We start from the raw sequence: 27282 nt of genomic DNA, 5'->3' as shown, positions 1-27282 counted from the left end.
TAGGCAGTGGATTCTTTTGACTCAGAGGACAAGGGAAGGATGTCCTTAATATCAGATAGGAGGAAAAAGCAAGAACTCCAAGACTTGCACACTGCCCTGCCCCACAGGTAGAATCAACAGCATCATCTTCATGTTCATGTATCCTGCAGAGAACAATGGAATGCAATGCACCAACTCACTTAATACTACATGGAAAAGAAGGAAGGAGGGGAATTGAGAGGGGGATAGTTGTGGTCCACTGACATTACAGGAGTCTCCAAACTGGATGGCAACCCATGCAGGTGTGGGAAGTTCACATAAAACAGGCACACTTGTACAAGTGTGAACCTTCCAGAGAACTTCCACACAAGGCAACAAGGAGAGATGTACTGTGCCCTTCCTCCTCGAAGAGCCTTCAGCCTTGAAGAGCAGCTGTGTGAGTACAGGCCTTCTCCAAGAACAGCTGAAATTAACATTTCCACTCTCTGTAATAGCATCAGTCGAGCCCTAAATCCAGCCAAGAAGCGAGAAATGTAAGAAAATTCAGGGATTTGCTGAAAATGGAAAAAGAAAGTAGGACTGTAGCCAGAGCAGAGCGTCTTCTGATAAAATCTGGAAATGTAGAAGGTAAGGTCAGTGGGAGCGCTCCACTGCAGGGCCAGATATGGCCCAACATTTTGGAAGGAGATCAGTCCCTCACTTTATACCTTCATACTCTGTAGAGAGCAGGATTAAGGAAAGAAGGAAGCAAGGAAAAAAATTAAAGGATTTCCTAGTGGAGTTGTTTGATATGGTTCTTCTGGGAGAATTGAAATATGTTACTGTTTATGTGCCTCCATAAAAATGAGCACAGTGTAATGCCAGCACTATAACTCCATGTGAGTACACTTAAAGTACTAAAACCAAAATTCTAAACACTCTTCTCTTAGATTGGTTTAATCCAACCTAAAAATCACTACTACTACATGCTTTAAAGGAAATCTGAAAGGAGAAAGCTTTTGCCAGTGAAAGGTAGGGTTGTAACCAGTAAACCAGCTGTAACAATAAATGAAAGAAATACATTTTTGTCTCAGCAATAATATGCTTCAAAGGTGCAGTTATACTGGATACCTGCAGTTTGCCGGTATTAAAGAAGCGTGGCCTCTGACCTTCTGCTTCATAATTCACTGCAAGCATTCAGGTATCCAGTGTAAGTGGCCATCATTTCACATGGTATTACTCACTTGCAAGTATAAATCACCATAGCTGGCCCTGTATCCCTGTCTGGATCCGTGTACCTAGCTAAGTGGGAGGGTGGGCTGGATGAGACAGTACCCTTTGCTTTCCTGAGGGTTGGAGTTTTCCAGGGAATCACGGCCTCCCTTGTACCTCAGTTGCCTCATCAACGAGCTGGTATCAACCTCCTTTTACAAAATTAGTAGCAGTTTCTCGCAGACAGCCTGACTCGAGGGAGACTTTCGGGAGAACAAAACACAGATGCATTTTCTCCTCCGGTGCCCTGTATTTATATGCTTATTTATTCTGAATACTCGTTTCAGGAAGAGGGACCAAGCTCAGCCTGCTGCCCCAGGGGCCGGATGGCGTCCCGAGGGTGCCGAGTCACCGCCGATGGGTGGAGACCCACGGCCGGCACGGGGTCCCCGGGCGCCCGACCCCCTCCCTTCCCGGGTTTTTCCCCCTCGCTGCCCTCGTTCCTCTCGCCATTTCCCCCGGTCGGGCTCCGAGCGTCGCCGCCGCGGGGGAGACAAAGCGGAGCCCTCGCTCCGCTTCCGCATCGGCGCAAGATCCGCCGCGGGGTCCGAGACCCCGCTCGGGGGTCAGACACACCCCGCGCCAGCTCCTCGGGGGAAGATGATGTACGAGGGCCGCCTGGGCGCCCTGGGGTGGGTCAGGGCGGCCGTCCTGCTTGTGGAGCGGCTTTCAAGTTATTTTTAAGAGGCGGGTGGGGGGCGTGTTGAGGGAGGTGGGCTTTAATTTTTCCTGCCTTCTGCTACAGGTATGAATGAATTGAATTTCTGTGTCAGGTATGAGAAGGGTAGGAGAATATTGTGTGTAGATAAACCTTGCCACTCTCTGCCCCTGAGAGACCCCCATATACAATGTAGAGATGATGAATAGGCTCTGGGAGAGGAGATCGAAGTTCAGTCCGCACCGGCTCCACTCTCTCCTACAAAACTATAGGGCAATTAATTGTGGCTTGTCCCCTCATCCTTCATCTCCTGGTGGCACATATCGATGGAGATTACTGCTGATGGACCATTTTATCACCCTAAATAAACAGTCACCACCTTCTCTAACCTCAATCTAATGTATGGCTATCTGCTATATTTAAGGGTTCTGGGTAACTAATGATGTAAAATAGCTAAATCATACAGGTTACCAGCAGCCTAGAGGAAAAAAAATCCAAATATTTTCCACACCGATCCACTTCACAGCATGTTATATATACAGTGTCTCCCTGTAAATTGAATGGGAAGAGGCGTGCAAAGTGCTTGGTCGCGTGACACTTCAGTTTTACACAGCGTATTTATTATAGTGGCAGGTTGGTTCTTTCTGGTGAAGGTAGAGGAGTCTCAGACTTCTCATTAAAAAAGCCTCTCTCCAGCAGCTAGGGGCAAGCCTCCACGGGAGCAAGCCGGCCCCGCAGCACCCAGACTCACCCTAGGAGCTCTCCTCCTAACCTTCCGAGCGCCCCTCCCCCAGGGCCCAGAAATACCCTCATCCTTCCAGATTCAAGGCTGGGAAGCAAACCGTCCCCAGCCGCCTGCTACATTATCAGGGCTTTAACATAATCCCCTTTACTTCCCTGGGAGTAAAGACTGCAGGGCCCTAATTAGGGGTTTGTCTCTTAATTGCCTTTGTTATTATTATTATTATTATTATTATTATTATTATTATTATTATTATTATTATTATTTTCCCCCAGCTAACCTCCTTTCAATTTAAAACAATTACACACAGATGCTTAATCTGCAGCTCCGTGACGGCCCTCAGCCCTCTCCCTCGCCCAAGATCGTGCCATATGCATTGATATTTGACGATCAAGGCGTGTGCCTATGGGGAAGCCGCCGCCCATTCATCTTCCCGCGGCGGTCGCCCGGGGCCGGGCCGGGCCGGGCGCTGTGGAGCGGGGCCAGGCGGGGTGCCGGGGGCCGGGAGGGCCGCCGCCACCGCTCCGGCTTCCTCGACGGGCCCGGCCGCCTCCCGCTGCCCCGCCGGGCTGGCCGGTCGCACGGAGAGCGCCTGGCGGCACACAGGGAGCTCGCCGACGCTTCTCCCGAGCGGGTGGGTCCTCCCGGGAGACCGGGGAGATGCGGGGTGCCCCGGAGAAGAAGGAGATGCTCGTGGGGGGGAAAGGGGAATGCTTGGGAAAGTAGGGGAAACGAGGCGCTCGCTCGGATGGCGAGGGAGATACATCTAAGATTAGAAGCCGGGAAGAAGCCTGGGAGCTGCCGACACCCGCAGCGCGCGGGCTGGGCCCGGCGGAGCCGGCGGCCGGCGACTCCGCTCTGGGAAGGGTGTCGGTCCCGGCGGGTGGGGGTTTATACCAAGTTGGGCAGAGCCAGCCCGTCTCGGGGTCTTGGTGGGGCTGTCCGAAGATGAAAGTGCAGCAAACAAGTACAAAAACTAAAGTCGACGGCTCCTCACGTCACTCACAGCCCGCCACCTCCTTTCCCTCGAACAGGTACCTCTGGTGCAGAAAGGAGACTGAGGGTGGGAGTCAAGGAGGCTGGAAATCCTGCCTGCCCATGGACTCGGGAAGCCGCGCAGGGTCAGCCAGGCCTGTGCCCTGCTGCTTGTTCCCCTGATAGTCCGAGTGCGTGGAGTGCCGCGGCACGGTACTGGATGCAGTTCCCGCACTCTTTCATTTGCAGTTTACTTTTTCTTTTTCTTTTTTTTCTTTTTTTTTTTTTTTTTTTTTTTTTTTTGTTGTTTTTGTTTGGGCTTTTTTGTTTGTTTTTTGGGGGGGGGCTTTGTTGTTGTTGTTGTTGTTGTTATTGGGGTTTTTTTACGGCATGAGTTGCCCAAAGCAAATGCACCTGGCCCCAGAAGGTTGAAACATTCGCGTTAAAAGTTTCCCTGAGAGGTAACTAATGACCGCTGGAGCGACAGTCGCCCTGTAAACAAGTTCAATGATAAGAATTTTTAGACCTATCTGCAGGGGGAAAAAAAAAAAAAAAAAAAAAAAAAAAAAAGAGCTCGACACGGCGCTGGCTGCACCCTGCCCGTGCTTCTGACGGCGAGGGCTGCCCCGTCCCAGCCGAAGCCGAACGCGACACACACACGTCGCCGAACGCGACAAATCAAGCCGTTTGCTTTCCCAAATTCCCCTTTAGTATCGCGGTTGGGAAAAAAATATTCAGGCTTCGCCTGCGACTCTGCAGGGTGCTATTATTCCACTCAATCCTTAAAAATGCTCCCCACAATCCTTTTTTTAATCTTCCTTTCTATTTTTAAAACTTTTATCTTTTAGATTTACGGAGCTGCTCCGAGAATAAAACATGTATTGTCTGAACGGTTCGGTTGGCGATTAGAAGTGCATTTCGGATTACATTTACTGTATGTAATTTATGAGATCACATTTTCTGCACCCGAGAATAGAAATATATATGAACATGTTTCACTAGAGGGTAAAACTAAGCATGAGGAAGTCGTTTAAAACAAAGCCGACATCCAATACAGAAAGATTTGCAATGTTAAGAAAGCGGGAAAAATCTCCAGTAAACTCCTACTCAACTTTTCTCTTCAAAGTATGCCCAACTCCCAAGACTATGCTAACATCTAGGCAATTTAATTAACACACAACACAGTTTCATGGAAACTTTCAAAACAAGCTCTACATCTGAAATATAATTAAACGAATCCGCGTTTCTCTTGGGCGTGTGTTTATGGATCGCTGGCTTGGGGTATCGTTTATCTGTTCAACAGCCTTCCTTAAATAGACATTTAGGGAGCGGGAGTTGAGAAGGACAACAAAAAAATAAAGAGTTTTAAGAAAACTTAGTATAAAGGAGAGTGTTTGAAGCAATGCAAAAAAAAAAAAAGTACACGCACCGAAGCCATGGTGCACTGATATAACAAGGGAAGATCCGTGTGCTCTGGAAGTTAGTAATAGAACTGTTGAGCTATTAGGAGTTCATATAGTTCTTTTCATATAGTTCTTTTCATTTCCTTGGTTGCATAGGATTGACAGATATAGGAACAAAGGAGAGACAGAACCAGAGTCTAAAATTACAGACCTCTCATCGATACAGACGTTTAATAACAGTGGCAACCCCTTCCCCTCCCCCTTCCCCCCCCAAAAAAAACACCAAACAAAAACCGACTGTATAATTGGCAACAGCAGCAGTATTAAACGCTTTCTATCCACTAAGTCCTAAATGAATTCTGACACTCATGTAGACTTTTTCGTCTAGAAATCAGTTTTTCTTATTAAATGACCATGTCATGCATTTCTGTAAAGGTGAAAACTAAAACCAGCGACGTGTTAACGAGGTCTGAAAGGAAAACGATACTCTTAGATAAGAGGGAGGAAAACTTTGTCCTAGACCATGGCATGAAAACTGCAACTTTTCCCTGCCCAGATCGGAGGAGTAATTGATTTCTGGGTATGCATCGAAGCCTGGGATTTCCAGGTAGGAACAGAGTGAGATATGTAAGGTAAGAAATGACCACCTTTCTGGTAAGTCTGAAGCATTTCTGAATCCATTTTCCTAAGCAGGCCTCCAAAAGAAATCTACCCCCACCACAGCCTTCCCGGTGAAGCGTGCCTTCCAGGGAAGGATCTGGACCTCAGGCAAGAAAAACTGCTACCGAGGGGCTGCCGCCCATCTCCTGAAACCACTTGGAACAACTCAAAGACAGCTCAAGGGATAGAAGGGCAGGGTGAAGCATGCTCCTCGTAGAGGGAGAGCGGTGCAGGCACCAACTGCGGTCCCCCAGCCTGGAGCGTCCCCAGGACGGCCCAGTGAGGGGAGAGGCGGAGGATGAAGGGTCGAGAACTGCGAGAAGGGGCACGATACGTACGGTTGTTGGGGTCACTGGTGTGCTGATTCAAGGGGATGATCTCCATGCGCTGCTGACCGTACAGGTAGTAGTCCAGCTCCTCGGCCGTGCAGCGGTACCGAGCGACCGCACGGTCGCCGCATTTGCTGCCACCGCTGCCGGCCCCGCACAAGTCCTTGTCCTGCAGGGGAGTGGGCGCTCCTGCGGCTGGGAGATCCGAGCTCTGTAGCGGGCCGAAGACTGGGAGCTGGGTCACAGGCAGAGAGGTCAGGCCGGCCAGGGAAGCGGCCGCCGCGGCGACGCAAGAGGAGGTGGAGGAGGAAGACGGAGTGGACGAGGAAGAGGAGGAGGACACGGAGGAGAGGGAGGTCGGGCGCTGGCGGAGGCTATCAGCCGGGGGCTCGGCTCTCTCGGGCGGCTGAAGCTGGGCGAGGGCCCCGCTGCTTTTGAGCTGGCTGCTCTGAGGGAAGAGCTGCTGCCAGTGCTGTAGATAGGCGGGATCCACCTTCAGGAACGCGGATCCGCCGGGGTCGCCGGGCTTCAGCATCGCTCTGCCTGTAAAGCGGGAAGGAAGGGGATAGAAGACGTGAAACCCCCGCCCCGCCCCGGCGGGGCTGCCCCGACCCCGCGTCCCCCCCGGACACGCCGGGCCACGCGTGGGCTCTGCCGCGGCTGTGCGGGACCGGCGGCGGGACCGTACGCGCGCCACTTCCCCTGCCCGTGCCAGGCTCCTCAGGAGAAAATCTCGTCCCGAAGAGCCTCAGGGAGGACACGCGAGAACCGTGGTGGCCGGGGCGACAAGACTGTCCCCCGGAGCGCGGGTAGGACCCGGGTAGTCCCGGGCATCCCGTCACGCCAACCCGTGGCCGGAAAGCCCCCGGCCGCCCCGCAAGGAGCTCAGCTCACCCCGTCCCAGGCGCACGCACTGTCCTCCCCTTTCACTCCCTTCCCTCTCCTCGCGGGAGCAAACGACTCTCCGCTGACAACAGGGAGGAGGAGAAGGAGGAGAAAAGTTCAACTACACGCATACGCGCGCGGGTCTCTTCTCTCCGGCTGTTCCTGCTTTCCACGCTGGCGTTTGGAGGCGGAGGACGAGGCCCGGCAGAGTCCTGTCCCGAGCGAAGGTTCCCCGCTGTGCCCGGCCCGGCTCTGCCTTACCTGAGCGGGATGAGCGCTGCTGCGCGAGCGGACGTTTCGGCAGCCCCGGGAGCCTGAGCAGGAGGAGGACGGAGAGCAGAGACTTCTCTGGTCTTTGTCCACGAGGGAGCGGGGTGATCCTCTTCCAGGTGCCGGGTACCGGCGGGCCGGCTAGCTGCGAGCCGCCGGGCTCCCTCTGCCGTGGCTGCGCATCGCAGTCGCGGCCGGGCGCTCGGCTCGGCTCTGGCAGGCTCCGGGCGAGACACGTGGGTTTTACGACAGCGCAAAATACAAGTGTGTGTGGCGTGTGAGAGGGAGGGGAGGGATCGGGAGGTTACCAGCGAGCCTGAATACAGAGCCCTTTTTTTGGCAACTTCTCCCACTTTGTTCCTTGCTCAACTTTTAAAGGTGTCCCTTTCTTCCCTTCCCTCCTCCTTCCCTCCCTCCCCCTCCCCCTTCTACCTTTCCCTCCCTCTCTCCTTCTCTCCAGCCTCCGTCCCACCCTTCGTCTCTCCCTCTCTCTCTTTCTCTCTCTCTCTCTCTCTCTCTCTCTCTCCCTCCCCTTAGCTCCGGGACCACAGCGCCCCGAGAAGAGCTGGGCTTTTATCATGACGGGAGGGGAGCAATGGCTCGGCGCCGTCCAGAGAGAGATCCCCGCCTCTGCACTGTCCCCAGCTCCGGGCTACGGGAGCTTCCGGCCCCGGCGGCCGAAGCGCCTCGCAGGCGGCCAGCCTCCCGTTAGCTGCGGTCTTGCCTCGCTTGCCTTTTGCCCCTCGGGGGCTAGGGTGGATTTTAAAGACCTACTCACCCTGACCTGATACTGTCCCAACCACTTTACTTAACGTGTCTGCTGGGATGACCTGCCTCCCTTTCCCCTCTTCTACCTGAGACCAGTGCCAGGAGGTCCCAACACAGCTGAGGGAACCCACCGCCCCAGAGTTTCTCCCTCCTCAGACCTCGCACCCCCCAGTACCATTAGTACGCCTCTCTCCTACTCTTTGTACTCGGTTACAGCACAGAGCAAGAAGTATGCCGGAGTGAAATGCAACCTGTGGCAAGAAACTTCTCATCTCTAGCGACTTTGTCTCTCCACTTTGCTTAGAAATTTACTGAGAAGTTTTCCGCTCTACTGCTCAGTTGTTGAGCTCACGCATCAGTGAGTATTTAACAGGTTTGGAGGTTTTTTCAGTTTCTTCCTACACCGTATGAAAAACCAGACGAGAACTATAATCTATTAGGTATATCACGTGTACTTAGTATGCCTTGTATTTAGGACAAAATCCTTACACAAAGTGTTTATCTCACCAAAACATCTCTCTAGTCAGAAAAGCCTCCATAGACAGGTGTCACGCTGACATGAAATGCTGAGCTCCCTCTAAACATAATGTCTGCGCATGTAAACTGTTTTCGCCATCCCCGCACCCTGCTTCTAGTTTATTTCTTTCCCACCCTTCATTCTCGCAGAGCCTGGGAAAGCTGCTGCTGTTTAGACTTTGTCTGTCTGTCTAAGGCAGGACATTTTAACACAAATTTGAACAAGGCTGGGGCAAAAAATGTTTTGACTGGCGTCATTTTGACAAGGTCATCCGTCATCTGCTGTATAGATTGATAACACCTAAGTTAAAGGCAAACACGAATAGGAACACCCCCCCAACCAACATTTTTATGGGTTATGAAGTTGCCTATGAAAACCTTTTTCATGTCTTTGATCAATTCTATCGTGCATCATGTAATAATTTTCATCCCTCTCTATTAACACACTTTCTGAAGTTTTGCAGTGCTACTGCTTAGCTGAGGGACAGAGGTGCGGGCTGGGAGTCTGTTCGCACAGTGGCTGGAGTGTGTGCAGCGCGGTGCTGGGTACACTGACAGTGGGTGCTCTTAGTTTCCTCTGTTTTCACTGCACTAATACAGTGTCTCGTCCATAGCCAGCTCAAATTTTATTCCGCCCCATCCGACTCTTTCCATTTTATTTTTTTTTTAAACGTGCACATCTGCATTATGGTTATATTCCTTATTGGACGCCTTTTAAAAATACTGAATTGCTTTTAGTGGCAGCAATCTCTAAAAATTCGTTTCGTGGTAGAAAAACATGATGAAGTGGGGAAAAGCTCCTAACTAATGGGCTTAAGTACATTGTCAATATCTGCACTTGCTTCGAGTTGTTAGCAGAAGTATTCCATGCGGGTTCATATTAGGAGGACTTTAATCTGTTGCTGTGGGTTTTTTTTTTTTTTTTTTTTTTTTTTTTTTTTTTTTTTTTTTTTTTTTTTTTTTTTTTTTTTTACAGACAGAAAAGTAGCGCCTTGAGCGATCAAGGTGGCAGAATAAAATTTATAGACTCCCTTCACACCTTGGGACCCTGCCGAACCGGAGGAAAGGAAAAAAGAAGTACAGGGTTCACTGTCTTCGCCGGTGCTCAGGGCTTTGCGGGCAGCGGGCGGCAGAGAGGGATCCCGGTCCGCGCCCCCGGCTCTGCCGCGAGTCCGATCGGTCACTCGCTCAGGAGGGGTGGGCGGACCCCATAAGCCAAGCCTTGTCCTTTGGCCTTTTTCCTTAACGACGAGCACCCCCGCTGCGCCGGGTCCACTCGACCCAGGGTGGGAAAGCAGGAGCGCGGCCGGGGGGAAGGTCGGTGGGCAGCGGGTCAGCACCGGTGCCGAGCGGCGGGCGGGGAGAGCAGGGCTCCCCGCACTGGGCCAGCGGGAGGCGAGTGGCGTGCCTCACCGGGGCAGAGGGCGGCTTCTCTCCCAGCCTCTCCGACACACCGCCGCTCCCGGCTCCTTCACCCCCTCGGGAAGAGCAGAACAGGCAGATCCACCAGCAGGGCTCCCAGCCCTGAACCTGCATCTCCCCGGGGTGTCTTTAGCAAACCCTGACCTCTGGTCTCGCTTCCCAAGGCAGAGCGGTTTGCGCGCGTCCCTTCTGTCTCCGCCGAGTTTGTCTACGGTCTATTTGTTACCGTTTCTCCTTTGGTTTTTTTTTTTATTATTCTTTTTAAAATTATTTTATTTCTTCCTCCAGGATGTAGAGATGTGGAGAAAAAAGAAAGGAGGTTTCAACTACTGCCTCCTTCTTCCCCTTCTCTCAGGCTTTTTCATTATTTAGAGGACGAGTGCTGAAACAAATCACATTGACCATTTAGAAAGCGATCAAACCTTTATAAAAATCCATCGCCTACGAATCGATTGGTGAATATTTGCTAGGAATTTGTTCAAAAGAAATAAATAAGGAGGGTAAGTGTATTAAATGCAAAAGGGGAACACGGTGGTGTTTTTCTTCATTGATTAATGACCTCTAAAATAAAACAAGCGAGAAGAGGAGCCAAGATCGATAAATTAACTACCCAAATTCATCATTTTCCCTGCGATTGTTTCTTTTTCCCTTTTAGGGTGTTTGGTTGGGTTTTGGGGTTTGGGGTTTTTTTGGATTTTTTTTTGTTGCATGGCTTTTGTTTTGTAAATAACACTTAAGAAAAATGCCCGTCTCTTTGGAAACTTGAAGGTTTTCTTTTACGCTGGGGGTAGAAAAGGGAGCTAAACCCTCTTTAGAAAGGGATTGAATCGGGGACACCCTATCTGATTTCGTTTGACACACAATTAAAAAGTTTGTCTTTCATATTAATTAATTCTCCTGATCTGGGGAAGACAAATGGTCGGTTACCTCTGACAGGAGTCCGATAAAGGATTCAGCAGCTTTCCTTCTTGCCCTAGGCGTCTCCTCATTCCAGTTTTAAGGTCACGAGCGGCCGAGTTAATAATTCATTAATATAGACATTTATTCAGATGGGATTCAAGGGGTTTCGCGCTCTCCTACATCTCACCGTTCGGATTTCAGTTCGCCTCGAAGAGAAGAAGAGGGGGAGGAGAAGGGATGGAGGAAGGCTCTACACAATGGTCCTACACGGACCTATTTCTACACACGTGGTTAAAACGTGGTGCCCCCACCGAGAGCCCTCCCGGGGCAGCCGCGCCGGGCGCTGCTCCCCCGGCCCAAGCAGCGGCCAAGGGCCAGGCGGCCTGGTGGCACCGCCGCCTCCCGAGCGCTTCCCGAACTGAAGCCACGCACTTCCCTCCGCTTTCTCCTTCCCCGGAATTAGAAAGCGGCCGAAGCGCGGCAAGAGTCAGTGAAACTGCCCGAAAAAGGCGCTGGCAGCGCTCCCCGGGGCCGGGCACGGGGTACGGGGCAGACGGGGCTGCGCGGGGCCGGGCAGGGGGTCGGTGCCGGAGGTGGCTGCCGGGGGTCGGTGTCGGGGGTCGTGCCGAGGGTCGCAGTCGGTCCCCGCCGCCTCCGGGCAGTGCAGAGCTGGGAGGGGCCCCCGGGGGGCGCTCTCGGCCCCGCCGGCGGGCCACGGGATGAGATCCCCGGCCCATGGAATGTCCGTCCGGGGACTCGGGACAGGCACCTTGCTGCCTTCTCCCGGGCCGTGCTGAGGGGCGGTAGGTACCGGGATGCGCTGATGCCTGAGACGCCCGGGGGACAAAGGTATCCTGCAGGAAAGGGGACTGTGCCCATTCCCTGGGAGCAGGTAGTGAGAGGCTGGCCGAGGAGGTTTGCTGCAGGTCACTGGTTCAGGGAGAAGGGAAAACACCTGGCCACGTGGAATTGGACAGGGATTTTTAAATGATTTGGCAATGGCTACAAGACAGATGCTAGCCAGATCCATAATGACTTTCTGCTGCTATTGACCTGATACGGATGTGAACTAGTGACCCTTGGGGCAAAATGCGCTATAGTCTATTACGAATTCCCCCAGCCACCAAATCGTCCTCATAGATTCAAATATTTATGTCCATCAACAAAACAAACTCTGCTCCAAGCAAGACATGCTGCAGATGGGATGAGAAAAAGAATTCTCTGCTGTAAAGACCAAGTAAAAATAAAGCGAGTCAGTGTACGAAGAAAGTTGCACTAAACCGTAACAAATTTGGATTCATTTAATTCCTAATTTCATGCGCAGTCCATCTGAAAGTATTCTCAATTACTCGAAAATTAAATTAGCTTTTCAAACATAGATGTTGTCTTTAGTCTCTTTTTTCTTTTCTTTCTTTTTTTTTTTAGCCCAAACCCACTATTAAATCTATAATTCAGTACATTAATATGTTTTTCCGGATAGGATTACAGAATTTAAAATCTATTCTCTGGGTGATAACAGGTTTAATAGGCAGAATACTTTAATCACCTCTGACATCTAAGCGCAGCTTTCGAGATTTTTTTATTATTATTTCTGCTGAGTTCACACTCTTACATGTATTTCATTCACCACAATTTCAGAAAAAGTGTAAAGGAGCAGTCTGAAAGGCAGACCTCCTTTACAATCCCTGATGTCAAGCCTTCCAAAATCAAGCAACTCAACATTTTGAATGCAACACTGGCTGGCTACTTCAAGCAGGGAAACATAGAGAGTTTACTTTATCTAAAAATAGTTCTCAAAAATACAGAATCTATTATATATGATTGTTTGCATGTGACATGAGAATGATAAGGTCTGGACAAAACTCAAGAATAGTAGTATTTCAATGTTTCATATTGTCATAAGAATAATGTGGGTTTGCCACAATATTTGCAGAAATAAATGGAAATTAGGGGGTTCTTTTCCAATTTTGGCACAGCATCATAATCATGACTCAATGTTTTTTAACAGAAAAGCCCCACACTTTCTGTTTTCCACTTAAATGCTACTTCACAACTTACAATTTTCTAACAGATTTCTCTACACCTGAACTCTGGTAGCTTGATTTTTTCTGTTTGTGTTTTGGGGGGTTTTTTGTTTGTTTGTTTGTTTTATTTTATTTTTTTTTAATTTTGTTTTGTTTTTTTTTTCCTTTGTAAATCACTGCTGAATCTATTGATGAGGAAAGGAAAGAAAAGACTGACAGGCTCAGGGAATAAAAGTTCAAAACAGGGACTGTGTCTTCTCTTGCTTTTTGTACCACCTGGTAAAAGGCTGCAGGAACAATTCTGAAATACCTGGCCTGCTAATGTTCTTTTTTTCTTACTGGACTATGGGAGATGATTTTTTTGCTTAAAATAAACTCATCTGTGTGACTAACTTCCATTAGTCAAATTCTGGAATATAATTGTTAGTTCTGTTATCATTGTTCAGGGATAGCCATTTTGGTTGTCATGGTTTAATCTCCCCCAGCAGCCACTCACTCGCTCCCCCACCAGAGGGATCAGGGAAAGAATTGAAAGGGTAAAAGCCAGAAAACTCGTGGGTTGAGATAAAGACAGTTTAATAAGGAAAACAAAAGCTGTATACACAAGGAAAGCAAAAAAAGGAATGAATTCACTGCTTCCCATGGGCAGGCAGGTGTTCAGCCCCTCCAGGAGAGCAGGGCCCCATCACATGTAGCAATTACTTAGGAAGACAGACACCATCACTTCAAACATCTTCCCCTTCCTCCTTCTTCCCCCCACTTTATATCCTGAGCATGATGTCCTACAGTATGGAATATTCCTTTGGTCAGTTTGGGTCACCTGTCCTGGCTCTGTTTCTTCCCAGCTTCCCATGCACCCCCAACTTCCTCGCCAGTATGGCAGTACAAAAGGCAGAAAAGGCCTTGGCTCTGTGCAAGCCCTGCTCAGCAATAACAGAAACATGTCTAGTTTATCAACCCCATGTTCGGAACAAATCCAAAAGATAGCCCTTCTGTGAAAAAAATTAACTTTACCCCAGCCAAAACAAGTACATTAGTAAACTTCTGTGTGTAGAGAAGGAATTGGGGACAGAGCAATAGCTCTTTTGAAAGAGATGTGTGATGTGTATCATGCATACCATGGAAAGTGTCCTGTCACAGCTTCAGCACTAAATAGAAAATTTTTAGCTGCTACAACAGCACCTCACAACCAATGGACTTTACTAGGTAAACGAATAAAACTGAACATCATATGAAGACAAACTCTCAAGGAGTACTCTCTAAATCAAAACCTGAAATACTCAAGTAACTGCAGTAGAGTATTTGCCACTCCACAACAGTTGCTCTGGTGCAATTTCTGAATCTTTAGAAGACAGATGTTTGTTTTACTTCTTCACGTGTTTAATTACTTTCCATAAAGTGATCTAGAACTATGGGTTCTTGGCAACTGACATGCAGAACTGAATCCAGAAATACAGCTACTCAAAGAAAAAATTATATAGATAAAAAACAGGCTTTTCAGTGGAAAGCAAGCATACTGTACTTGGCAATTTTCTGCAACAAGGCTTACTTTCTAACATCCTCCAGTGTGAATTATTCACAGCAAAGGAGCCAAAACCAAAACAGCTGATGTATGGAAATATATGGAATGACCACACACTGTAGGCTAAAAACCTACTTGAGCACCCCTTTGTGAAATCCTGCACTCTTTCCTTCTGACTAAAAGAATCAGTTTTTCTAGTTTCCTGTTTGCCTTCTGACAACCAAGCTGATCTTATTACTTCACCTTGTGCACCTGTGCTAAATCTGTACGGGGAGCTAACTCCCCTGTTTGGAGAAAACAAGTAGGCTTTCTGTAGCCTGTCGTAGTTACTTGGCCTCCATCTAGCTGAACTAATATTAAGAAAAAAAAAAAAAAGACAACCCTAAAAGGCAAAGCTGAGCTATTGCACATTTTAGCTGGAGCAAGCTAGGTGTTCTGCTACATTGGCAGTGCAAGTATGAATTTTAGGGTTTAGAAAGAAGAGAGAGAAAGTATAGATTGGAAAGAAACACTTTGGTCACCAAGTTTGCTACAATGACGTTGGAGGCAACTGTGGAATAGCTGTTAAGTTCAAAAAAGTTAAAAAATGAATCATCTCTTTCTGCTGTACCCTCTCCTTCTTCCCTCAAAAATACTCAATAACAATCTTGAGGCTTTCAGTAAAAAAGATGGGGAAAACCCCCATAAGTCTCCAAAATACAGTGCATCATAAGTAAAGAAATGGAAAGACAATTGATGCTTTGGACCTCTGCCCTGAGAAAAGAGTTCATCAAGAAAAATGCCCAGCAGACCTTAGAACAGAAGAAATAAAAATGTCCAGTAGAAAGGTTCCATTAGACCAAACCATAATGATCAGATTTATTTCATAAACATAAGAAAAACTTGACCAGTTAAACCTATGAATGCTCCAAGACATTGAGCCTATCAGTGCACTTGTAGTCATTCCTGATGCTTGGAAGTAAGACAAGTGCAGCTAATTTTTGAGAACATGATTTTGCATTGAGAAAAAGTAGAAAAAAACTGAGGTTAACCATCCCATTATGGTATATAGAGGTACAATGGAAGGATAAAGGAGATGGGAGCCAGCCTAGAGCAGCTGGTATCAGGTAACACCTGTGCTGACATTTTGAAGTAATCATTGAGGAAAATGAAGGGATAAGAATCAAACAACAAACTATAAAACTCCATCTATCTTCCTGGCACCAAACTACACAGGAAAGCATCAGAGACTTAGGCAGTGGTTATCTGCATCCTTACTGTGCAAACTGCCTACAGAACAGCCAGTGGCTTGGAGAGCAGAAGGGATTTGACCAGACTGTGAGGACTCAGGTGGCACACTGCTCCACGTGGATGTCTGGGTGAAGCAGCATGAATGAAAGTTTCAGCTTCTGCCTAACAACCACATACCAGAGCAACTCGTTAAACCATGTTCCCATGCCAGAATGTCAAATCTACACGTGACACATCCCTTGCAGCCACTGCTGTAATCATAATACTTCAGTTCTGCCCCAAAGCCAAGAGCAAACCTTGGAATGCTGTTCCTCCCAAACTCTGTTTTTGGCATGAAAACAGTTCCTATAGCAACATGTATGGGATATGTCCTTTCACTTAATCCCGAAAGGATCACCATTGCTTCTTTTGTTCCAGTGAGAAAAGACCACTACAGTGATCTTAAGATACATTGTCCTGATCTTCACAACAGCACAGACTGAAGGTCTTGGACTTTGCAAACTGTGAAATTTGGTTTTCTAATTTTTTTAATGTTGTTTATTTAATTTAAAGCATGAGAAAGTGCACTTTAAAACAGGTTCAACAGTTATTACAGGACCTTTACATGACAACACGTGGATGGTAAGGTACAGGTGTTTCATATTTCGGTAACTTAACAAAAATATACTTTCATTTTGAAATTTGTTCTTAGACCATAACAGGCTATTGTTCCAAAATAACTTACCACATCTTTACTGAAGCTTACAATCTTCAGACAGCAGTATGAAAAGGAATCACATCCTTATTCAGTCTATATTAGTCAGACTAAAAATTCTGAATTTTTCAAAAGCTAATAACTTCAACCTATTACATTTATATTTCCAGGGAATATCAAAATAGTCTAAGTCATGTTGCCAACATAATGTGTGATTAGGAAATTAAAGGACAAGACATATATGCAGTTCAATGGAGTCCTTGCAAAAGTCAAATTAATCATTATTTGTGTTGCCTCTTTTCAGATATACGAATATGAATGGATTACAAGGCTATTTATCTGAAATGGATTCATAAAATTCTGAAGTGTTATCACTGCTTTTGATACGAAACTACCCATTTATCTGGTAGAACAGACTTACAATAATACATGTCAGGCAAGTTAATTGACCTAGTGTCCTCTGAGAGTCAAAAACTTCCATATTTCTGAATAATTTCCTGTCTGTTCTGTACTCCTATACTATACTATATTTATACTATACTTATACTCTATCACTTATGGCACAAGTCATCTTCATTACAGAGAGGAAACTAATGGACTTATCACACAAATCCAACCTAATCTAAACCATGGTTATGTCCTAGACATTTAAATTAAACCTGCAACACTTTGAAAGCTCAGACTAATTCTAACAAGAAATTAATTTTACATTCTCTATTGCCAGGCTGTGTTCTTTCTGTTCCCAAACAGCATATTCTCGTTACATCTCAAGGTGGTGAGGCGAGTACACTCATGATCTTACTCTTCTACTCTGTTAAATTTGATATTCCCTGAGCTACCCTGGCATGCACCTTTCCTAATGTATTCTTCCTGCCATTTGACTGTTAATTTGGTTGTCCACCATGTAGTCTTGCTCTCCATGGAACTTCCAGAGAGTTCTTCAGATTTGCAAAAATATCACAGAAGAGCAGAGGTGGGAGAGTTGAGCAGTAAGCAAGAGAGCCCAGAGACACTTCTTTCAGACATAAAAGGAAAATAGGAAAGCATAGGAAATTTAAAGATACAGAAGTAGTGCACAGGAAAAAAAAATAGGAAAAAAAGGTACATATGACGTTTTTCTGAGCTCCTCCTAGGAGCTTCTTTCAGGTTGCAAAGCCTCAAAATAAAGGCTTCACATGTTTAACATAGAACTGCAATATTAGACTCCTCTCAGTGAATGTAGAACAATATAAATGGTACAGACCATAACAAAATGTTATACTAAAGCATTTATTTTATGATTATATTAATAAACATAATATATTAATAATTCCAAAGAAAAACTTCATAGGGTTGGAAGAGAGGAAGTACATTAAGCAAAGACAAAACATGCACTTTGAGAAGTTCCCTTATAAAATTTCTTCCTTTTTATTTAAATTTTTGGCAGGAAAGAGTAAAGAGTAATAAGAATGGGCAAATTTTGATGCCATCAGTACATCCCAAGTCATTTCAGCAGGAAAAGTGCTATAATAAATACTATCAGGTGCTCAGCTTCCCTTTTAAAATCAAGCACTTTATCCATTTATCATTGCTAGAAAAGACTGAAGATTAGATGCTTTGATCACATGTTTTAGACAAAAGAAATAAGAACCATTTTAATATAGATTTATGCCATAGCTGAAGACTACCATAATTCTCTTGAATAGTGATTTGGAGAGAAAATGATTTCTCAACTAAAACCACGTGACCTGAAGAAATTACAGAATCATTATTACTTCTTTTTGAATTTGCCGAATCATGTTCAAAGGGTAAAAATATTCATTGATTGAATGCAGAATAACCTGAGAACATCTTTCAGGTTCAGCACAAAAATTGAGACTTTCCACAAAGTCTTTTTCAACGACACATTTTTTCAGAGTGTGCTCAATGGCTATTTTCTGCAATAATTTTTATAAAAGAGAGTTTTCCAGAAAGGCAAATGATATGCTGATATGTGTGTAGGCAATTGTGCTGGCTTAAAAGTAAACCGCGGAAGTGATGAACCCAACTCGAGACATTACAGGTCAGAGTTACGATTCACTAAAAAGATTTTGATAAATACAATGATACAGAGAAAACTGGTTTTAACCCCCAAAGGCAGATGTGTAATCCACCATCCTGGGATGAGAACAGAACAGTGTTCCTTACCCCTGTGCTGAGCACCACATGCCCCCCCTCCCCAGGTGAAAAGTAAAAGGAAACCTGTTGGTCCACATGATGGTCACAGTTCTGTCAGAGTAGTGATCGCAGTCTTGTTGAGAGCGGCAGTCACAGTTCTGTTGGAGGTCTAGTCCTCCTCTGGATCTGACAAGTGGTACCAGAAGTTGCAAAACCCCAGATTATATATGGTCAGATTCGGGGCAGGGAGTTTCACGATGGATGATATAACTCTCTGAGTCATGGGATATTTTTGGAGTCCTTGACAGTCTGGGTCATTGCATCTGCCTATTATGCCAGTCCAGTATGGCCCATTAGCAGAGATGACCCCTCAGGTTGGGTGTGAAGGTGCCTGGAGGGGAGTTATCACAGCTGAGTCATCGGTATGAAAACAGAAAAACACTCCTCGCAGAGTTCTTTGACACCCAGCTTGTAGCCTGAGGTGTCAGGTGTACCCTGGGCAGCTGCTACAAATGATCCATTATTAACAGTCCATCAGAAATGACACAGAGGGTGTAGAATACACAGTTTTGGTCATACTCACATAGTGATAGACTTGCCCCTGTAACTGGGACAGCAATTTAATACTTCTCAAATAGATTTGTACTTGAGTCACATAACATTTAATCATGTCTATTAAAATCTGCACATTGTGCTTGTTTAGAGGTAAACCAGCAGTGGAAATGAACTCAACTCAAAAGAGAGATTTTAAGTCAGAATAACAATTTAATAAACTAATACAATAAGTACGATTATGCAGACAAACAATTGGTTTTAACCCATAAAACCCATATATATAACACAGCACCCTGGGGCATGAAGAGTGGTGTTCTTTGGGCCCCCTGAGTCCAAAGGAAAAGGAGAGGGGAAAATCTGTTGGTGAGAATGCTGTTGCAGTCTGTCAAAAGTGGTGATTGCAGTCCAGTCGAGGGTGGTGATCTGCAGTCTTCCTCTGGATCCCACCAGTGGTTAAAAAAGTCCCAAGATTCCAAGATTATATATCCTCCAGTTCAGGCAGGAATGCCCAGTACCTCCCTCAAGGCGGGGGGTTCCTTAATGGGTGTGAGGACAAAAGCGACCTTCTATCTCGCAGGCCTCTTAGCACCTAGTTTATAGCCTGGGGAGTCAGGCTCTATGGGCAGATGGTGTAGATGGTTCATTGATAACAGTTTCTGGGAAATGGCATGGAAAGCTATAGAATACACAGTTTTGGGTTACACCCATCCAGTGATGAACTGGTCTCAGCTGTCCTAACTAGGACACACATATAGACAGATACAGAATTCTGAAAATTAATCTGATGGCTATGTAATAAGTTCCCTCTGTATCCTAAGAAGGAGATTGCAAATCAATAGGGGGTTCAGTCAGAAGGAATAGACTCTGCATAAAACTGAGTATGATAGTGGATTTATTAGATCTGGTTTAATATTCAGTAGAATTTTGGAACATATATTCCCTTGACAAATGACCAAGGTGTATACCTGAGGAGAAGACTAATTAGTTATATGTAGTCACTACTGGCTTGAAAAGATATGGGGAAGTCACCATTTCAAAGAAAATTATTAGTTTTAAGTGTACTTAACACTTTCAGCTTATTTCATGGGAACTTGACACTGTATTGAAAGCTGTTCCCAAGGCTTTTACACCAGGATTTGTACAACTGTATCTGTTTAAAACCAGAATGTGACTGTGGTCATCAAAGTGACTATAAAAATTACATCTTCCAACAGCCTTACTCCTGATCTTCACTTACTCACAGCTACTTTTCCTTGTTCTATTTTTCTGTGATTAAAATATATTTTTTAACAACTTTTAATTTCTGTTAATTGTGTAGCATCAACGCAGATGGGAGAAGGACCTAGATAGTTTTCCATTTATATATGATATGCAGATTTAGAAATGAACCTGTGATTCTTTAATTTTTATTATCTGTGGTATGGTCTGATCATAAAAAAAAACCAACCAGCTTTGATTTTAGAGCCCAGAGTAGATTGTTAGCAACTGCATTAAGCAATTTTGAATTTTTCAAAACATTATGTGCAATATAGAAAATATAAGAGACAATGAAAAACACAGCCTTCAGTACTGTATAGTTACAATCACTTAAAAACCATTTTTTGGTAAGATTTTCCCAAGTAAAGTCTCTTTTAAAAATCATAAGTATTCAGTACCTGCAATGCTTGATAGCTGGACCCACCTGAAATGTATTTTTTATTAAGTACACACATATTTTTTCACATAGTCTTACAAATCATGGAAACAATGACCCAAGAAGAATGGAATTAAGGTTTCCTTTTTCTAAACTTTTAAGATTTCATTTTCTACTTGAGGAAAGATCACTTACTAATATCCCAGACACTTCCAAAATAATCTGGAGAATAGATGTTGACAGTAAAAGGACTTGACCATATAAAACATTTAAAACAATACAATCTACAAAGAGAAATGAGCCAGCATTTTGGTAGCCTTTTCAAGAAACACAACAAATACCAGAATGGGCTGAGAATACTGTTATTAGTTGTCTATAAGATAAGAGTTGGTAAAAAACAAGATTTGATTTATAAGGCAGGAATGCCTTGAGCATCAATAACGAATGCAAATAAGGCAAGTTGGTGCAATTCCTTTCCGCAACCAAAGACTGGTGATTTCATTTTACATGTCTTTGTTTTACATCTTCAGAAAAGCTGAGCAAAAGACCAGTGCTAATAGTCACTGTGCAGCAAAATGAAGTGGTCTAACACCTAAAGGCCTAAGCAGACCTGCCAGACTGTCCCTAATCATTTTAGTGGAGGAGAAGCTTGTGTGCCCTTATGAGGTTGCGAGCTATGCTGGCAGTAGTATATGCCTCCGGCAGGGTCTCCCATGCCAGACAGGTCAAAACTGAATGGTCAGATAAAATGTGTCCATGGGCAGGATGGGCTCACTAGCCTTCCAGCAGTCATCCTAGGAGAAGGACAACTCTAAATCCAAACCCGGGCAGGTGGAGCTCGCTTAGCTCTGTAAGGCCATCCATCCAAGAGAAGGACACTCTAATTAAACCTACGTTCTAAGGACGTCACTATCAGCGTCCAAGCTTGCTAGGCCCTGGCAGATGAACCTTAGGATTAAAGGGTGGGTCCAGTTCTGTGCATGCTGCATCTCACCTAAAAAATCCATTGTGCAGGCTCGAGGGCGATATATCTGTAACACTGCTGCTTCTTTTGAGAACACACGCAGGATCACTCTCGAGGAGAAAAGGCAACGCAGAAAGAATAATATCTTGCCAATACCATCCAAGGAATCTTTCTGTTGTGCCTTTTGCAACTGGACTTTCTGTCTCGTGTTGGCTTTTTTAGCCACCAACACGCTTGTAACAAACGTGGGTAGAGCCCTTCCCAAATCTTCGTACACGAAGCCTCTCCATGAGATGAGATATCTGGGCAGATGAATGCCCAATAGACAGTGCTGTACACAAAAAATGGGCTGGAAACTAACAAAATGACATCAAAGATTTGCACTGAGTCATAGAGACTGAGAGAAACAGGACCTGAACCTGTATGTATCATGAATGGTGTGCACGAAACTGTATCAAATAAACAGGTTGAGACAGGATGGCTGAAAAACAATGTGACTTCAGTAATAATACTCCTTTCTTCACTGTATGTTGATAGCTTGTTTTCTGTACCCAGGCTCACTACTTTCCCCAATAATATAAGGTCCAACTTTTCTGCCTGCCACAAAGTCTCTGCAGAGACACTAGTTCTTACTCATCTCTAAAAAAACTCTCATATCTTCTGATGAAAAATGGTTTATATGCTAGGTGTTATATCTACTAATAGAATTACAGTGAATAAACCCATACACTGGCCAAGAGAGTTGGTTATTAACCATCAGACCACCTTTGCTTGCCTGTTTTGTGCTACGATGTATGCAAAATACATGGGAGTGCGTGCGCCTTTGAACACATGCATGAGAGAGAGGGACAGAAAGAGAATATGTGCATGATAGATCTCAATGAAAACCAGAAAAAAATCAATCTGAGTTGCCAAGAGACCTAATATTCTATTATGATCAAAATAATGCCAAGGAAAATCGAGAGGTTAAGCAGCAGCAGCAAAAATTAATCATCAGTCAGGGTACAAAGATCAAAAATAAACTCTTCAGAATATTGTTTCACAGTGCAGAGGACAGTGTCCAGCCTGAGACAAAGCCAAGAGACATTCTTTGAAAGACATTGCCACATTTGCAGTGTGCTACAATCACAAAAAAAAAAAAAAAAAGAAAAAAAAAAGAAAGAAGAATGATGATTGAGTATTACATGGCAACATGTTGGATCTTTTACTGGTAGCAGATTTTTTTTCTTAAAATTGGACAGATAATTGTTTTACTTTGTGTCATTATTAAGACCTTCCCCACCATCAAAGAAAGATTAACAATATGAGACTCCAGTGGGATTAGAGAATCAAGAAAAACTGTAACTGTTTAGACCAAGGATTTGGCAAAACATAATAGCGCCCTGAGGTGTTGGAGCATAAAATGCCAACAGTATTTGTAGTTTGAGAATTTTGACAGGTTCAAGATTTGGAATTACAGAATTGTTAGTGTTGGCAGCTTTGTTAGAGGGCAACTAACTCACAATGATCTTAATTTTGTTCTCAAAGTGGGATGTGAACTGTTCACAAAGTTCTGTTGACGGAGGAAGAGCCAGATTAGTCAGCTTCCCTGCAATAAAAAGTTACAAGAGAATAGGGCAGTCTGCCCGTTCAGCAATTAAGTTGGAAAAATAAGCAGATCTGGCTTGTTTCAAAACATCTCTGTACACATTTATATAGTCCAAACTTATAAGCATACATGCAGTCAAAAAGTCCTCAAACAGCATTTAACTTGAAGTCCAGAACATTCACTTTTGAGTACATCTGCCAAAAAGAAGTGTACAGAAGTGGTATGCCCTTTAGGACATTATGAGGATGGTTCAGCTATTATATATTTTAGGGCAATCAGTAGCATAAAAGGAAGGTGCTTTGGTCAGACAGAGAACTACATTTAGTTAAAAATTAATAGAAAGCTAGGATAACACAAACTTTATTTCAATTTTACTCTTGTTTTATTCCATTAAGTGGTTAGGGAGGGGTAGTTTGTTTCGGACTTGGGTGGGGTTTTTTTGTGAATGTGGATGGGTTTTATTGAGGTTTGTTCGTATGTTTTTTTGTTTGTTTTATTTGTCCAAGAATAAATGGTAGTAATAAGTAAAAAGAAATAGTGGCAATTAACATTTCCTTCAGAATTCTTATCTGCAAAGCATCTCTTATCAGCATCACTGACATAGCAGATGGCTATACGCCAGATGAAGAAACCAAGTCAGTGAAAAAAATATGTCTTGATCCTACATGGATTAAGTATGGATTTAGACTTCATACATAAAAGTATATTCTTTGGTATCAGTGGAATAAATGTCATGTGAACAGCTAAACATTCAGAAGAAAGTGGTCCAGAAGTGAATGTATTTCCTTTGCCTGTGCCCTTAAATTTGACGACTACAGCCTCTGGTAAAAATGCTGAAAGTTCTATTCATGGCAGATAGATCACGGAGTACAGTGTTGTTCTTGGAGCTGATTCTGAGGATGGGACATCTAAGATTTGGGAGTTTAACTATATAGTCCAAAATCTTTCCTAAATTGCCTTCACATCCATATAGGTTTTGCCTTATTTCTCTTACACTTTTTTCATATTAATTACTAACAGAGAATTCTTGAGTTATGCATGATGAAGAAGAGGCTAACATGTTGCTGTTTGTTCTATTTTAGGAAACTGAGCAATTTGCTTCACCCTCAATGCCTTTAGTGTTTATTTTGGTAAGATTAAAGACAGAGTGCATATGGCAGTAATTCTGGTATTCCTTTTTGTGGATGAATCATACGGAACAGTTAGACACATTGGGAAATCATATTACTGTGTAATTTATGATCAGAAAGCGTTGTAAGCAGTAAATGATGGAAGTTCAAACTCTCAGTAAAAACAGGAGATTAATAATATCATGGAACAGATACAATGGAGGTTATCAGGTCCAATGACCTGCTCAAGCACGGACACCTACAGCCAGTTGTCCAGGACTGTGGCCCATCAGGTTATTAATATCTCCAAGGATGGATACTCCACCACTATTATAGGCAACCTGTGCCAGTGCTCAGTAGTTCTCACAGGGACAAAGTGTTTCCAGATGTTTAGAGGCAGCCTTCTGTATTTCAGTGTGTGCCCATTGCTCACTAGGCGGAACAGAAAAGCATCTAGCTCTCTTTGCACTCTCCTTTCAGGTATGTATATCCATTGGCAAGATCCTCTTGAGTTTCCTCTTCTCCGTTATGAACAGTCCTTCAGCCTTTCTTCATTTTCATGGCTGGACTCTCTCTAGTATGCCCATGTCTCTTTTACTGGGGAGTCATGAACTGGGGTCCAATCATTCATTCCAGTACTAAATAAAACTTTTAAACTAAAAATAAGCCGAATAGTAGCTGGTTTCCTGATTTGGTGTGTTAATTAGTAGAAATTAATAATGCAACTTTAACTGATGTTACTGTGAAGAGTTCTGAGGAAAAAAACAAGAGCGGCAGGCAAGTTATTAGTAAGAATTTGCATGTGTGAGCACAGCTGCATGCCTTAGCTCAACTATATAAATGCTTTGATCAAACCAAAACGAACAGCATCATTTACCACCTAGATGGCTCTAAACTTTTTTGTCTCAGTCCTCCATTGTGTGATAAAGAGGATTCAAAGCCCACTGCAGTCAGCCCTCTTCTGCAGGCCTAACAAGACACCAGAAGCGGTACATAAGCAGACAGAAGGAATATGGCAACAGCACAGGAGTGCTACGTAGGCAAGTCAACACCAGAATCTACAACAAATCCTAAGAGTAACTGTGTTGCTGAATTAGTCAACTGTTTTTGCAATGTTTTAGAAAGAAAAATCAAAAGCTTTTACATACCTGCTGGGAGAAGAGGAAATAGGTACAGAATGGTCCAATGGACTATGAGATCCTAGAATTGATTCTAGAACTGTCTGTCTTAGAGAGCTACCTGCTATGTTTTCGGGTGTATCTCTGTGTTTTGTTTAATTTTACATAACAGCAGGCATCTCTCACTAAACCACTTTTCTACCTTCTGTCTTTCCTTCACCAATGTAAAAGTGGATCTATTAATTTTGAGGATTTAGATTGTGGTGTTCTGGTTCACTTATCCACCAAACAACTGATCTACAAAAAAGGTGGTTACATTCTCTGTCACATCAGCAGATTTATCTGACTTGCTGTATATCTGTATAAATATTTAATATGACATAAAGGACCAGATAGAGTTTGCCACTTGTGATGCACAGGAAGAGAGAAAAAAAATAGGATCACCTGTATTTGTCAATAGCCCACAGTTCAGTCAGCTACAACACAAAAGGGCATCCTCACAGAGCAATAAATGTGTTTTCTGAATCTGGCTTGTCCTGTGGCACCCACAAGGACTCCCATTAGTTTGGCATCTTTATACCACATCACGGACCCTGCCTCCCCCAGACAGATTTATCACTCATAGTTCCATGTTATGGGCTATGTTAGTCCCTGCACCATCTCTGATTCATACACACATATCAGTTCCCGTTTTCAATGACTGGGTAAAGGTCTTGGGGAAGAGGCCTTGACAAAAAGCAAGATTAAAGAATGTGGACTATGAAAGAACAAAATGCGTAGCTACAGTTGCAGAGAAAGGACAATCTCATCAATGTTATTAATTGCTTATCCCTCAATAACATACAGTAACATGCAGAGACAGAATGTTAAGTGTGGGGCTAGTATTATCATTAGTGAATTACTCAGACTTGTTACTTTTTCCTCTCTGATTCTAACTACTGAAGAGTTCTTCTGTTGAAAACTTCTCAGTAATTATGTGTAAACACAAAAGGTCTTGATCTTGCAATGCCTCTTTCTCTTCCTCTGAAATTCGATAGGAAACACTCCTTTGGATGTAATGCAATAATGAGAGCCTTATAACTGCAGCTATATTGAAGTTATGTGTTGAGCTGATCAAACCATGAAAAATTCTGGGAACTCTTGTCTTGCTGAATAATCATGGTTCTTGGCCACTAGACCTTATATTCAGGAAGGTAAAAAGGGGTCAGTAAAAGCAGCTGAACTCCCTATCTACAATACTGATCTCTCAGGCTCCTGTCATGTCATGCTGAGAGAAGAGGAAGATAGCTCTGTTATTAGCTTTTAGGTGTTTCTTGACTTCTGAAACACCTTCTTCAGTCCTTCTGCAGAAAAAAAATCCTTTGATATCCAAGGAGCGTTCCAGTCTAATCAGAGATTTCTCCCTATTTCTCCTGCATTTTTCTCAAAGTCCAGTAGTGCTACTCCTGTTTCCTATGTTGTTGAATCAAGATGTGAAAATGGAATAAATAAAATTTAAAATAATGCAAATTAGCAATCTATTACCACATTTACAAAAAAGGTTATGACTACACGGTTCATACCAAAAATTCTTGAGCATATTAATCTCTGATACGGTATGAACCTGTTTCTTCCTAAAGCGAAGTGCCTCAGCTGTATTCTAACAACTAGAATTTCAGTAAAGACTGCATTTTATGTCATCTCTTCTGATACTTACTCCTTTCAAGTCAATCGTAGTAGCCTCTAGGGCTATGTGTAATCACTGGGAAGCTTTAATAACACTTTTTTTTTCATCCAAGTGAAAATGGAAAAAGAAGGCAGGGCTGAAAAAAAAGTATTCCTTAGTATACTTTGGCCTTGCTCTTATTACTTTGTACTGTTGGTATTTCTTAGGGGGAAAAAGCCGTACAAAATAAACATGAACTACTTGTCTTTTCACTGAGTCTTCTCTTCATATTTATGCCTTTATTTC

The 27282-nt window shown here is 44.2% G+C and overlaps 1 protein-coding gene across 1 annotated transcript in view; it reads right to left on the bottom strand.

Annotated features, from left to right (window-relative positions):
- Window positions 1-7214, bottom strand: part of PRDM6 (PR/SET domain 6) — a 73081-nt gene extending 65867 nt beyond the window's left edge. The window contains exons 1-2 of the mRNA XM_027710322.2: window positions 7144-7214; window positions 6007-6540 (exon numbers count right to left, since the gene is read on the bottom strand). Coding sequence (XP_027566123.1) covers window positions 6007-6532 — 526 coding nt within the window. The 5' untranslated portion in view covers window positions 6533-6540; window positions 7144-7214. The remainder of the gene's footprint in view (window positions 1-6006; window positions 6541-7143) is intronic.
- Window positions 7215-27282: the final 20068 nt, after the last annotated feature.

Source organism: Pipra filicauda, unplaced genomic scaffold (genome assembly GCF_003945595.2).
Source record: "Pipra filicauda isolate LSUMZ 115617 unplaced genomic scaffold, ASM394559v2 scaffold29_size4552773_pilon, whole genome shotgun sequence".
NCBI lineage: Eukaryota > Metazoa > Chordata > Aves > Passeriformes > Pipridae > Pipra > Pipra filicauda.
Note: the sequence above shows the minus strand (reverse complement) of the source record. Positions and strands in the feature narration are given on the sequence as shown.